Source organism: Dermacentor silvarum, chromosome 11, assembly GCF_013339745.2.
Source record: "Dermacentor silvarum isolate Dsil-2018 chromosome 11, BIME_Dsil_1.4, whole genome shotgun sequence".
Lineage (NCBI taxonomy): Eukaryota > Metazoa > Arthropoda > Arachnida > Ixodida > Ixodidae > Dermacentor > Dermacentor silvarum.
In genome coordinates, this window is record NC_051164.1 from 112,230,042 (window position 1) to 112,242,639 (window position 12,598).

Consider the following 12,598-nt stretch of genomic DNA (forward strand, 5'->3'; position numbering starts at 1 on the left):
ATGCCAATGTTTTGGAAACATAGATCAGGTTTTGTTGCTAAAACATGTCAGTTTTCAAGCATAAGATTCTTTCAGGCACGTTTAACAAGCACCCAGCCATACCCTAATGCACTCATACAATCTCACAGAGCCTTACCAGTCTAGTAAATATCTAGTCGCGTCTAGCAGAGCCTTGCCAGCTTTGTTATGTCTCGTAGAGGCTTGCCACTCACTCTCAGTATTGCTGGTCTCTCGGGCTTTTATCCCTTTCACTGATTTTGCCAAGTCTCCCCAGTCACCACTTGTCACATGTCATCAGGTAACAAAGTGAAGCATAGTGGAGAAATTCTATGCCCCTGGTCAAGCTAAGAGTCAAGCTTAGGAGCTGTCAATCCTAGAAACAGTCCTCTACCCAATGAGACTTAAAGGGCCCCTAAACCACGTCAGATATTTTTTGAACATTTTAAGTAAACATGCGCATCGAGTTCAGAATGCCGTCACGATCAACGATGCCAAACGCAGCAGCGCTACGCACCGCGGGCGCACCACAAAATAAAAACAACACCGTCTGCCTCTTGTGGCCTTTCCGGTATCCCCAGCGGTCGTCACGATGTCAGCAGGGCCGTGATTTTGTAGCAAGGCATTATGACTTATTCTATTCTAGTCTTATCATCCACCGCTCACGGCCGGCTGATCCCGTTGATAATGCGAGCGGACCGTCGCTCCGACCACTGACAGAGCGCGATAAGCGCGAAAAGGCATTATTACAATAAAGGCATCGCTACAAAATACCGGCCCAGGGTGAATCTGGTGAAGTGAGCCTCGGGGACGATGCCCATTGGTCGAACAATAACCTACGACTTACGGTTTGTCTGCTAGCAGGTACGTGCGCTCCCTGCTCTTCCTTGTCGTGTTGCTCGCTTGTACGCCCTTGCGAATCGGTAATTACAGCCCGCAATGCAAGTGCCAAATCGTTCGCGTTCCAACACAGTCGTGCTTAGCAGTCTCATTAGGTGCGCGAAGAGAGTGCGACAGTGTTTGCCTTTCTAGACGAGCGCGCAACGCAGGGTCTATAGCGGCACGCTTTGCATGAACACGGACTGGCACTGCAGCAACAGCGGGTAGCCGAGAAGCGCTGAGTCCATGTCCCCTTTACCGGCATGGTAACTCGCCGCATGCCGTTTTCCATTCGCGGGCCGCCGTTCTACGACGGTTTTCCTCGCGAATGGCGAGATTTCCTTGCCGTAGAGAGGATGAGACCGGGACCCATTTGTGCGGTAGCCTCACTGCCACCACCGCCGATCGCTCAACGGCGCCGATATCGTCCCTACGCCTTTTCTGGCTCACTTCAAAGCTAAAACGGACGGCGCTTCAGAATGAATTATCGACGCTCACAAGCCGCAATATTTTCTTACCGTTGTTATCACTCTTCGCAATAATTGTACACGAAGAAGAAAACACGCTTATATTAGCGGCAGCGGCGCTGTCGGCTGCGATGCGAGCACAGCCGAGCCGGTCATCTCCCGTCGGTAGCCGTGCACGGCAGCTGAGCTCGACAAGTATAGGAGCTCTCGAGTTCATGTTTAACGTTTGACTGTGGATATCGTTCTTCATAAAATGTACAATTTACACATCACTTTATCTAGGGAAAATTATTTTGCTTGGAACAGAAGCTGCAGCCGATGTTCTCGTCGCCGGTGGCGGAGGCGCGCAGCTTCGCAGTCGTCGATTGGACTGTTGATCGTGCTGCGGGCGGTGCGCCGGTCGAACTACCGTCTACTTTGGACACCTCTCACGCGGCAGACGTTCTAGGGTTCGGAAGGCCGGTTCGCCGTGCGTATATTTGCGCTAGCGTGGACGTGCCTTAACCGGAAGTGGGAGGTGTTTTGAGAAGTGCGTTGGCGATGACGTATGTCACGTGACATTTGGAGTAGCACTCGGCAAGGAGGAGAGACCAGCCGACGAGGAGAGTAGCGAAGGAAAGAGCGAAACAAGTCAGGGCCGTTTTTCGATCATCAAATGCGTGTAACTCCGCTATTACAGCACCATTTCGAAAAATTCTCGTGGCTACGTGTTCGTTGTAGACTCGTGTACAACTGCAACACCACAACTAAATTTCGACCTCTGGGTGGTTTAGGGGCCCTTTAAGCAATGTTCCTCTATGGTTCCTGCAAGGTGCTATAGACATGTGAGCTCACCAATGCTAAGACATCTTAAAAACAAACTTGGAAAAATTGTTGACAAGTAGCATTGAAAGTTAGACATGCATACGGAAGACTGTGCTTAGCATCACCATCGTGAAGTTGGCCATACATGACCAACCTCCATTGAAAGGCTTTCGGCAATGTCACTGATAACACCTGTTGTTTAGTTTACTCTGGTTGTAAAACTCTGTGTTCAAGCATTTCTTATTGTGATCTTGCAGAAGCAGAAAACGAGGTGTGTGCTTTCAGTGAGACCTCTGCTCTCAAGTTGGGTCATGCCTTGGCGGATGAAGTGGCAGCGCACACTCGTCGTTTTTTAGCACACGTCTCGCCAACGGCCAGTCGGGTTGACTCAAGCAACTACAATCCCCTGGAACTGTGGGCATGTGGCTTCCAGATGGGTAAGCTCCTTAGATGGTTTTAAAGGATTTGCTGGGAGCCTAGTTGGTGTACTGTTCACATGATTAATGTGTAGTAAAAAAAAGAAACACAGCATAAAGAAAAGCGAGTAGCCAAGGGACAGGCACTTGTCTCCCGTTGGCCCCCTTTTCTTTGTGTTGTGTTTGTTTTTAGCACACACTAATCATATCCTCAGATGTGTTTATCATTTAATGCAGAACATATCCTGCATGAACCATGGCTGTAGAATCTATCCTGCCTTCATTGGAGTTGCACCTGTCAGGGAAGAATGTAGAGGGTTAGCTTGGCACAAAGCTTGAATACAACACAAGTAGGGTACAAGAAAATGAAAGGTGCAAATAAAGCTAACAAACAGAAAAAGAACAAAGCCTTAGTTAATTATATGACTGATAACTTAAAATAGAAGCAAGAAGTAGACTTGAGCACAGCTTGTGGTGCATAGAACAGATAACCAATTGTTTATCAGTCTAGTAGTGAGGTTATTAACTGAACATAAAGGTTTATCAAAGCTCACTGATGATGTAGTGTGATGATACCTTGAAATACGCAATCAGTTGTTAGGCATTGTTATTGTAGGAAAGACTTAATTGTCGAGTCTGACAAAAGGCCATCATTCTGTCGGAGGCCTAATTTGCTTGACAATGGTGGGAATGGACATGACTTTAACAGTAGATTCAAGCTGTCATTGGTCATTAACTAGAAACTACAACACGTGGACTGCCACAGCTGTCTGGAACTGGTGGCATTGTGAGAGTTTTGATATTCTTTTCATAGTGCTTGCATATGTGGTAAAACTTGGATTCATTCTGTATTAGAATCATGTGGTTGGTAGCACCAATGTAATGGCAATGAATAAGTCTTTCACTTGCATGCTGATAACCACATTTACAGATGCACTTGTATTCAAAGCCGGAGCTCACACTGACTGTTATTGTTGACTCTTTAATTTATTTGCGTTTTGTCTTGGCTGTGTGGGTGTCTGCTGTGTCATGCAGAAAAATATGTAACTAGAGCACTGTTGTGGCTAGAAACATAGTGGTTTAAAGCTGTGCTTATGATTACTTTAATAATTCTAGTAGAATTTATTTAGGACAAACATATAAGTAGACCTTGGAAATATGTTATCAAAGTTGACCACTAAAGTTTACTGATGTAATCAGCTTATCAGACAGTTCAGCCTAATTGAGTTTCATATCAGAGGAACTAAATGAGCATAAAGAGGTGTATAAATACATTGTTGGTCTGCACACACAACTAAGTGTCTGTCATGGAGATCAATTTCAAGCCTTCATTCTGGATTGCACATACCAGTGCAACGTCTTCTCACCTGATGCAGGAGACCGGCACATTTTTTCAAGTAAAACCTGCTTCCTTGTATAATATATATGTCGTACAGAGTTTGAGCATACTTATTTGCATGAGCTTTCGACAAGGTCGTCATTTGCCCCTGTAGTGTCGAAACAATTGCTCCTTCATGTGTTGTCAACGAATAAACAAGAAAGTGTACATGCCAACAGCTGGAACAAACCAACCTATTCTTCCATGACTGCTGCAGCGGCCATGAATGTCCAGACATCGGGCGTGTCAATGGACCTGCATCGTGGCTGGTTTCGACAAAATGGCGGCTCTGGCTATGTTCTCAAGCCGCCTTGCCTGCGCCAACCGTGGTCTGTCTTCAATGCCTACCGACGGGAAACATTCTCTGACAATGAGCCTCTTTACTTGCGGGTCAAGGTATGTGCTAGAGCCTTTGAGTAGTAGTGGTGCAAGATGTTGCAATAGCTGGTGTTCATGATGACACAGTAAAATAGCTGAAACAACAAATTCAAAGACAGTTGCTATTGATTAATCAGGATGACCTCACGATTGTGTCTTAATGCAAAGTTTACGTCTTGTTTACTTGCCGGCACGGTACATGCTAGGACCATAGAGCGGTGCAAGATGTTAGTAACTGGTGCCAGTGATGATAGGTGGTGTTACTGTGCTGGCAAAAACGAAAACATTGCAGTGGTTTTCTTCTATAAAGTGGCTTGAGTTAGCCACTTGAATAGAGGGAGGATGGGAAGGGCATAACATAAGTCATCTCAGATATGATTTTTTGGCAGATGTTTTATGGTAGTTGTTCAAGTTCAAGTTTATTCATCAACGATGTCAGTTTTACAGAGAAGTGCATACATAATTAGTACATACACAGGGCGTCCCAAAGTTAGAAACTGTCAGGGGGACTCCAATACATGAACAAAATGAAAAAAAAAAAAAAAAAAAAAAAACGAGATATAGGTCAAGCATTGGTTACGATGATTTTACAAACAATTTGAAAAAATAAGGAATAGTGCGAAAAACAAGAATATAAGGCTGTTTAGTAAGACAATAAATGGCAAAGAAAGCTTCTGTAATAAACAAGCAATGTAAGTTTACAATACAATAAAAATGGGAGTAATATACCATGTAATATTATAGCTACGTCAATTATTAGTATTACAATCACAAAAGTATGTTGTTAGGATGAAGAGAGTTGTAATAAAATATTTCTTAACTTGGTTCTTGAATATATGTTCTGTGGGTGATGATTTAATGGTATGGTATGGATTTAAAGTTGTGGCCTTGTACCTGGGACAGTGGCTAAACTAGCTTGTAGGCAGGCAGTTGAAGCTTGGAAACAGGCTAGACAAAGTGAAATTTCTTTCCTCAGTATTGAAAAATTCACCTTTGTTCATTGTATTGGTCTTTGCGGTCTTTGCGGTCTTTGCGGTCTTTGCGGTATTGGTCTTTGCGGTGACTTTGGTGCAACATCTGAATGCATGCTCTGACGTTGTTGTTAGGTGCAAAATGTAGATGACATACAAAAGAGTTTACAACTGGTATTGACATTGATGTCACATCACATGTGTGAGCAAAATCAGTTACCATGACTGCATTAAGGTAATGCTTTGTCTGCTAGTGTCTTCAGCAATGGAAACCATAATTTTGATGCCCAATATGTCATTTTACTTATAACCAGGTCGCTCAGACTACTTGGCCTGCATTGGAGATTTTTTCCCTCACTTCAGCATACATTTTTTTTTACCATCAATTGCTATGATGTCCCAATATCTGAGACTTATCTTGTGACTGGTGTCAACATTTCTTGCCAAGCTGAAGTCTCAACCAAGGTTCTTTTGTCGCAGTCACTAGATGTACTCCTCCGTGTCCATAGTGTTCTGCTGCTAAGCACGAGGTCGCGGATTTGATTCCAGGATGCTATGACCACAGCCTGATAGGGGAAGAATGAATGCAAAAGTGCTCATCTACCCAAATATAAGTGCATGTTAAAGAAGCTCAGATAGTTGCAATTAATCCAGATTCCTCCACTGTCTGATCCCTTATAACACAACATGCAGTTTCAGCTCATCAAGCCTCATGGCGTTTTTTAGATACGCTCTTGTTGCTTACAATGTATTTGTCACATTTAGGTAAAAAACTTTTGCAATAGACAACCAAGAAATCATGAAAGACAGCCTCTTCCACTTGAAGGGACCCAAACTGAATTTTCAGCACATTGTCATTTTCTAAGCAGCAGGAAGCTCATTGCCAAATCCATCTAATGCCTCAGGGATACATACCAGTCAAGATGCTGTGGACATGTGGTTTGACGAACATATCAAAGGTTTCAAGTGTTAGCTAGAGTGGGGAACCTCTCTTTTTTTTATTTCCACCATAATTTTCTCAGTCATTTTGATCACTTGTTAGTCCTTTAAACTGTTATGGTATATTAGGCTGCTTCCTATCGCACTCCGACTCGGTTTGAAATGATGCGGGGCCCACTCTAGATTGGAGCCAGAGAAGGCATGCCTGACTCGAATATTCAGCTGCTCGCCCAAGCATTTGGAGGCTGGAAGTGGAAAGATGGTTGTGCTTCTTCTGTCGTAAACAAACAAGGCATGCACTTGCTGGTACTGCTGCAGCAAACAACCTGCAACTTCTGCGGCTGTGTGCCAGTGAAAGTTGTAGCAGCCATATGATTAGGATTCATGCAGGATCTCGGTCATTCCCGCAGGTAAAAGGTGAGAGCACCTCCAAATGGTCTGAACTGGAGCACGGGGCTCTGCATGAACCAGGCAAATGTGCTCTGACTGCTTGATTATGACGTTAGTGTGTAAAGCACACTGCCAGACTGCTCTAGAGCAATCAGAAGTGTACCGTTAGTGGCACAGTACCTCCTGACGAAAGTTCTTTCCCTGTTTAACAGATAATTAGTGGCCAGCAGCTGCCACTACCCAGAGGTGCCTCAAGCAAGGCCACGGCCATCGACCCCTACGTGACAGTGCAGGTGTTTGGGATTCCTACGGACTGTGCTGAAGCACGTACGAAGACTGTGTCCAATGAAGGTCAGCACAACTCTGGCATCGTTTTTGAAAAGACTGTTGTGCAGGTCAATATTTCGCAAACTGCAATGCAGAGAAGGTAAAACAGCAGAGAAAGAGTTTTTAAATGAGCAATACTGGTTGCCCACCTAAAGCCCACCTAGGAGCTCGATTTTAGTCAAGCAACAACCGCATGAACACACCAGACAGTGAAGCCAACGAAAACTCTAGGGAAATAATTTTCTTAACTTCTACTGTTGAAGTAATCGAACAGAGAGGCTAAATTTGGCGTAATTTTGTTACCGTATTTTCCAGGCTATAAGTTGCACCTTTGTATAAGTCGCACCCCCTCAAACGGCAGTTATTCCAAGGGGGGGGGGGGGGGGGGGGGACATATATAAGTCGCATCGGTGTTAAGACGCACCTGTTAGTTTGGTAAGCGATTTAAAAAAAAATTAATGTTACTCCATGAGCGCGGGTTACATGTAAGCGTTATGGGTGTCATTCCTATATAATTGCGATAGCAATGACACTCCAGGCACATTTCTGCATTTGTGGTTGCCATGATGTTTCGTATAAAGTCCAAGGGCGATAACGTCGTCCCTGTGCGCTGTGTTCTGTATGTGAGAGTGCGTGCGATGGTGAGCCAAATTGTGCACAAGGGAGGAAAGCGGGAAGGCAGCGAGGAAGGAATCGGGGGTGGCTTGTACTATAGCAACTGCGTAGTTTGCCCAGTGGCGCGCGCCGTATCTTGAAAGCGATCTGCAGATGCGACGACTTTGGGGTCAGTCGACTCGCGGTCGGCCTGCCTCCGCTTGCGTTGCTGCTGCGTCCTCACACGGCGCTCGGCAACTCGGAACACGAAAAAAACCTGGTACCTCGATAGCGTGTACAGAACCCGTAGCAATTGTGTACATGCCATTTGTGTACATGGCAGAGGAGATCAACCGAGCGCGCTTTGCGTGGCCATAGCCTTTGATGGTAGATTTTCAGGGGGGCGGGGGGGGGGACGTGCATAAATCGCACTGTTCTTAAGATGCATCGACAAAAAATTCAGAAAAAAAAAACGTGATTTATACACCGGGAAATACAGTATACTTTATAGAGGAAGAGGGCAAAGGGGGTGAAAAATTTTCATATCTTCCTTTAGCAATATTAAAGTGTCTGCTGCTTTAGCATCAATTTCATTTCTTGCTCCACTTATATCAAGTTTCTGAGATACATGTCTTGAAACCATTATCATTGTAGTTTATTAGTTTTATTTTGAGGCAAACTGAATATTCCTTTTTTTGGGATTTAAACCAAACTCGAATTACAATTCTTGTCATTTTATTTTGCTTGCCAGGTCATTCTCCTATTTTTGATGAGTGCTTCGAGTTCACAGTGGCTGCTCCAGAGCTTGCCGTCCTGCGCTTCGCTGTCCTGGATGACGAATTTATTGGTGACGACTTCATCGGCCAGCACTCAATACCAGTGTCAAGCCTGAAAACAGGTAGTTTTTCATGTGTGCCTCCTTTCCAGTGCAAGTTGTGACGTGTCACTTCGGGTCTGTAGGAGCCCTTTAAAAGTGCATCAAGTTCTGGGCCTAACGTTTTGCCCTGTTAAGTTGTTTCTAGGGTTATGAAAGTTCAGTCGCGTATCCCAAGAATGGTAATGCCCTACCAGATTGCCTAATCCTTTTCTGAGCATTGGTACCTGATCATGGAAACTCCCTCGTGCATTTTGCAACATATGGCCAATTTTTCAGCAGGAATGAATTGAGCTGATGAAAAGATGGGATGCAGGACAATACGCTTACACCTAATGCTTAAGGTGTTTTTGTCGGCCTGCATCAGTGTGGCCAGAGAATGAGCTGAATTCAGCAGCTGCGTACATGATTAAGCACCATGCTCAAAGTCTGAAGCAAATGTAATCCTTACATTTTTTTATACTACCTTGCAGGCTACCGTCACGTCCAGCTCACATCTGATACTGGCAAAGTGCTTGAAAACTCCTCACTCTTTCTTCACGTCACCATGAGCACCCGGTCCGGAGACAAGGTATGAAAACACACTGGCCACAGCTAGTTTTTAATTAATTTAGGTTAGGTTGTCAGTATCCAAATGCAGTGGCCGCAGCTTGTTTTTAATTAGTTTAGGTTAGGTTGTCGGTATGAAAACACAGTGGTCGCAGCTAGTTTTTATTATTTTAGGTTAGGTTTTCGATTGTTCAGAGATCTTGCGCTCTGTGTCCTGCGTTGCACATAGTATGGGCTGTGTACAACACAGAACCGGAGAATGGTATCACGCATACTTGCGCTGCCTCGGACATAATAGAAAGTAGTGAACTTCCACTAATAAAAGCCACACCAGCAGCATTTCATATTCTGTCAAATGAGAGATGCAAATCATGAAGAATCAGAAAAATAAAAGAACCAAGAAAGGGCAACTATAGGGCTTCATAAGAGACACGCTTAAGCATGTATTTAGTACAAACTGGTATTGGTGATTAACATGTTGTTTTTACTTCAATAAATCGGGAAAATTGTTGTATCCATCTTTTTTACACAGAGGTTTGACTGTACTTCTGGATATAGGATAGATTCACAGCTGCTTTTTTATTTCTTTCTTTCTTTCTTTCTTTCTTTCTTTCTCTCTCTCTTTCTTCTTCTTCTTCTTCTTTTTTTTTTTTTTTAAGAGCTCCACTGAGTGCTTCGTTGCTAGTTTTAAAGTAATGTCCAGGTTATAAAAGCGTTTGTCCACAGGTTCTTGATTCTCTTTTCAGAAATTAAGAAGAAAACGATCCTGGCAGACTCGACCGCAGGCTGAGATGAGGCATGTTGGCATTCGTCACCTTGATGAAGCCTTTAAGGCGAGTTCACTTCTAGTTTTTTATATTTGTTGCATTTGCACATTTATATACGTATGGCATAGAATGTTTTAAGTATTTCTTTCCATGGGTGTGAGAAGATTGTGCACCACAACATAATTTTTTTAATCACTCAGACTATCGCCCACTCATTGAGCCCTCTACTTGACACAATGAGTTATCCGTCAGCCTGTCTTTTATACCATCTTTTGCATAGTTCTTTATTTTACCATATCACAGCTTGGTTGACCAGCACTCATTGTGCTGTTCACCTTTCTCCCATAGTGACAACAGTAGAAACGTGCAAGTCACTATATCTGGCATTCATTTCCAGTAACTTGGTGTTAAAGAACCAAGGTTCACACAAGTGCTCATAGTGACAGTTGCCAAGGCAGCCTCAAAAAAGACAGGAAGACGCAGCCAGATTATTAATTGCTATTAAGTAATAGTGCTTAGTAAGGCAATATAAATCTGTTATTTCTTCCAACTCTGATTCTGCTCTTTTGCATGCTGTTGCATCATTGTAGTGAACTAACTCCCTCTCTAATTGTTACAAATGCATTTACTCTATGCTGAGCTCCTTCCTTTCACAACTGAGAAAGCTAGATCCTCTATTTCTGTGCTTTAACGTTTTTGTTATAACCATTTGTCCTCCTATGGTTTACTGTGAAGTTGTTCTTTTTGCATTGTACTGTTCTAAGAAGTGAAGCTGTTTCTAGAATTTTAATCAGTTCTCGTTATCTTTGTTGTATTCCTGATGTAATCCTTGTATGCCACGTACTATCAACCAAAAAAGCTTACGGACCACGGGATCTCTGAAAACACTAAATATCCGAGCAGCCTTTAAATGTAGCTAGTAAAACCGTACGTCACAATGTTGTTCGCATATATCAGTAGAGGCTGGAAATGGGAATACCAGGCTGCGTTTTGAGGCTGCGGAGATATTCAGCTTTTTGTCAGATCCCTTGGTTCGTAAACTTGTTTGGTCAATAGCACATAGGGGGCTTGGGCATCCTGAACTAAAGTAATTTTTTCACTTTTTGCCCAAGCACCCCAACATTATAGTGATGAAAATAAACAGAACTTGAACTTGAAGGTTGTTCTACAACTATAGCTAGAAGAATGTGGTGCTATGGGAAGCCCAGAAATGCTAAAATCAGCATCCATATGTTTGTACAGTCAAACTTCGTTAATTCGTTGTTGGCCGGGATTGACGTTTAGGTATGCACTAAACGATGTAAGAATTAACCGCCAATGCCACTTTAGCGGCTACTTACCATCCGGAAAAGAACTGTGTCACGATGCTCTCAAACACATGCACTCAGACAGGCTTTATTTGCGGGTAGGCAGCAAAAAATCGATAATCTTCAGTTGCCGCCATGGCGGCCTTGCCGCGACCACGCCATCTTCGAACTCGATAAGGCCGCGAGCCAGTTTGTTCTTGAGGCCCCGTTTACTAACTAAATTAACAAGCACGGTGTAACGCGTGCATGCGCAGGTAAACATGAACACGTCTCGCTCGATGACCGCGGAAATTCACTCTCAAAACGCTGGAGTGAGGAGGCGCAGCAGCAGCAGCGGGCATGGTGCCTTTCGCTTCAACGCGAATTAGATGTCGAAAGCACAGCACATACGAAGCTACTAGGACTAGTTGCACTTTGTCTGCAGATCGCTTTGAAGTTGAGACCCGCGGGGGTGCGCACTTGTTTAAAGTAAACCCCTCCCTTTCTCACCTCCCCCGCCGTGCCTCGCATGCAACAAAAGCGCGCTTCCACCCCACCTTTCTCCCTTGCGCGCGCGAGATTGAGTTGGCTGACCCCCTCGCAAGCTTTCACTCGCATATACAGCGTACGGCGCACGGCGACAATGTTTTCATGTTTGGACTTTATACGGAACCTCAAAGCGACGTCCAAGGTGACGGCAGAAATGCGCTTCGCAATAAGATGTGCTTCGCGCCGGCGAGAGTGAATTCGCACCTCCTACCGGCGGCTTCTTCGCATTACCGGGAGCAAATCTGGATGGCCATGCTTTTCTGCGCGGCAATCGGCAACAGCTGTATGAGCAGGAAATACGTCAATTGTTGGTGACTGTCGTCCTGGCGTCGCAACTCGGTAATCAACATCTGCGCACATGAGATTTTGCCGATTTTGTGCCTGTGCGTGTAAATACAAAACAAAAATAGTACGCACCAACCATTTGGTCAGCAATGAGCGACTACGGCTTAAGCAGTCAGCCAATACGTGGGGTTCAATGGGGGCTGGGTGGGGGAATCTTCGCGACTACGTTTAAACCACAATTACACATTAAGCGGGTACGTATTATTTAGGTTTGACTGTAGTTTAGAGCGCCTCTGTTTCCTTGTCTCCTGTGCAGCTCTTTTTGGTAACGGTCAACCATTCTTTTGTGCACTTTTCTGCAGGGGGCGGCTGGTGCATTGAATGAGTGCCAGCGGCTCAAGGGATCCTTGGACCGGGCCATGCTCGAGTGCTGCGAAGAGTGCGGCCTACCAAGCAGCGCAAACTTGGCCCAGTGCCTGCGGGCAGCAGCACTGCGTCTGGCTTCAGCTTCTGAAGTGGTCGGCATCAGCATCGTTGAAGAGAAAGCGGTACGGGCACCACCTGTTCATTCATTCATTCATTCATTCATTCATTCATTCATTCATTCATCCATTCATTCATTCATTCTCTGAGGTGTCCCCACAAACCAATATATTTGTGTACTTGCCATATCAGCTGACAGAACTTATGTCAGCTATATGAATTTGGCATCAATTCCACAAGATAGCATTCTCAAAAATTGCGTAGG

At 44.4% G+C, this 12,598-nt stretch overlaps 1 protein-coding gene across 1 annotated transcript in view; it reads left to right on the forward strand.

Moving 5' to 3' along the window:
• The window catches only part of LOC119432409 (inactive phospholipase C-like protein 1), a 178,633-nt gene that overhangs the window by 145,659 nt on the left and 20,376 nt on the right, over positions 1 to 12,598 (forward strand). The window contains exons 17-23 of the mRNA XM_049658960.1: positions 2,405 to 2,584; positions 4,159 to 4,337; positions 6,832 to 6,970; positions 8,292 to 8,438; positions 8,888 to 8,985; positions 9,710 to 9,796; positions 12,213 to 12,398. Of these exons, the coding sequence (XP_049514917.1) occupies positions 2,405 to 2,584; positions 4,159 to 4,337; positions 6,832 to 6,970; positions 8,292 to 8,438; positions 8,888 to 8,985; positions 9,710 to 9,796; positions 12,213 to 12,398 (1,016 nt within the window). The remainder of the gene's footprint in view (positions 1 to 2,404; positions 2,585 to 4,158; positions 4,338 to 6,831; positions 6,971 to 8,291; positions 8,439 to 8,887; positions 8,986 to 9,709; positions 9,797 to 12,212; positions 12,399 to 12,598) is intronic.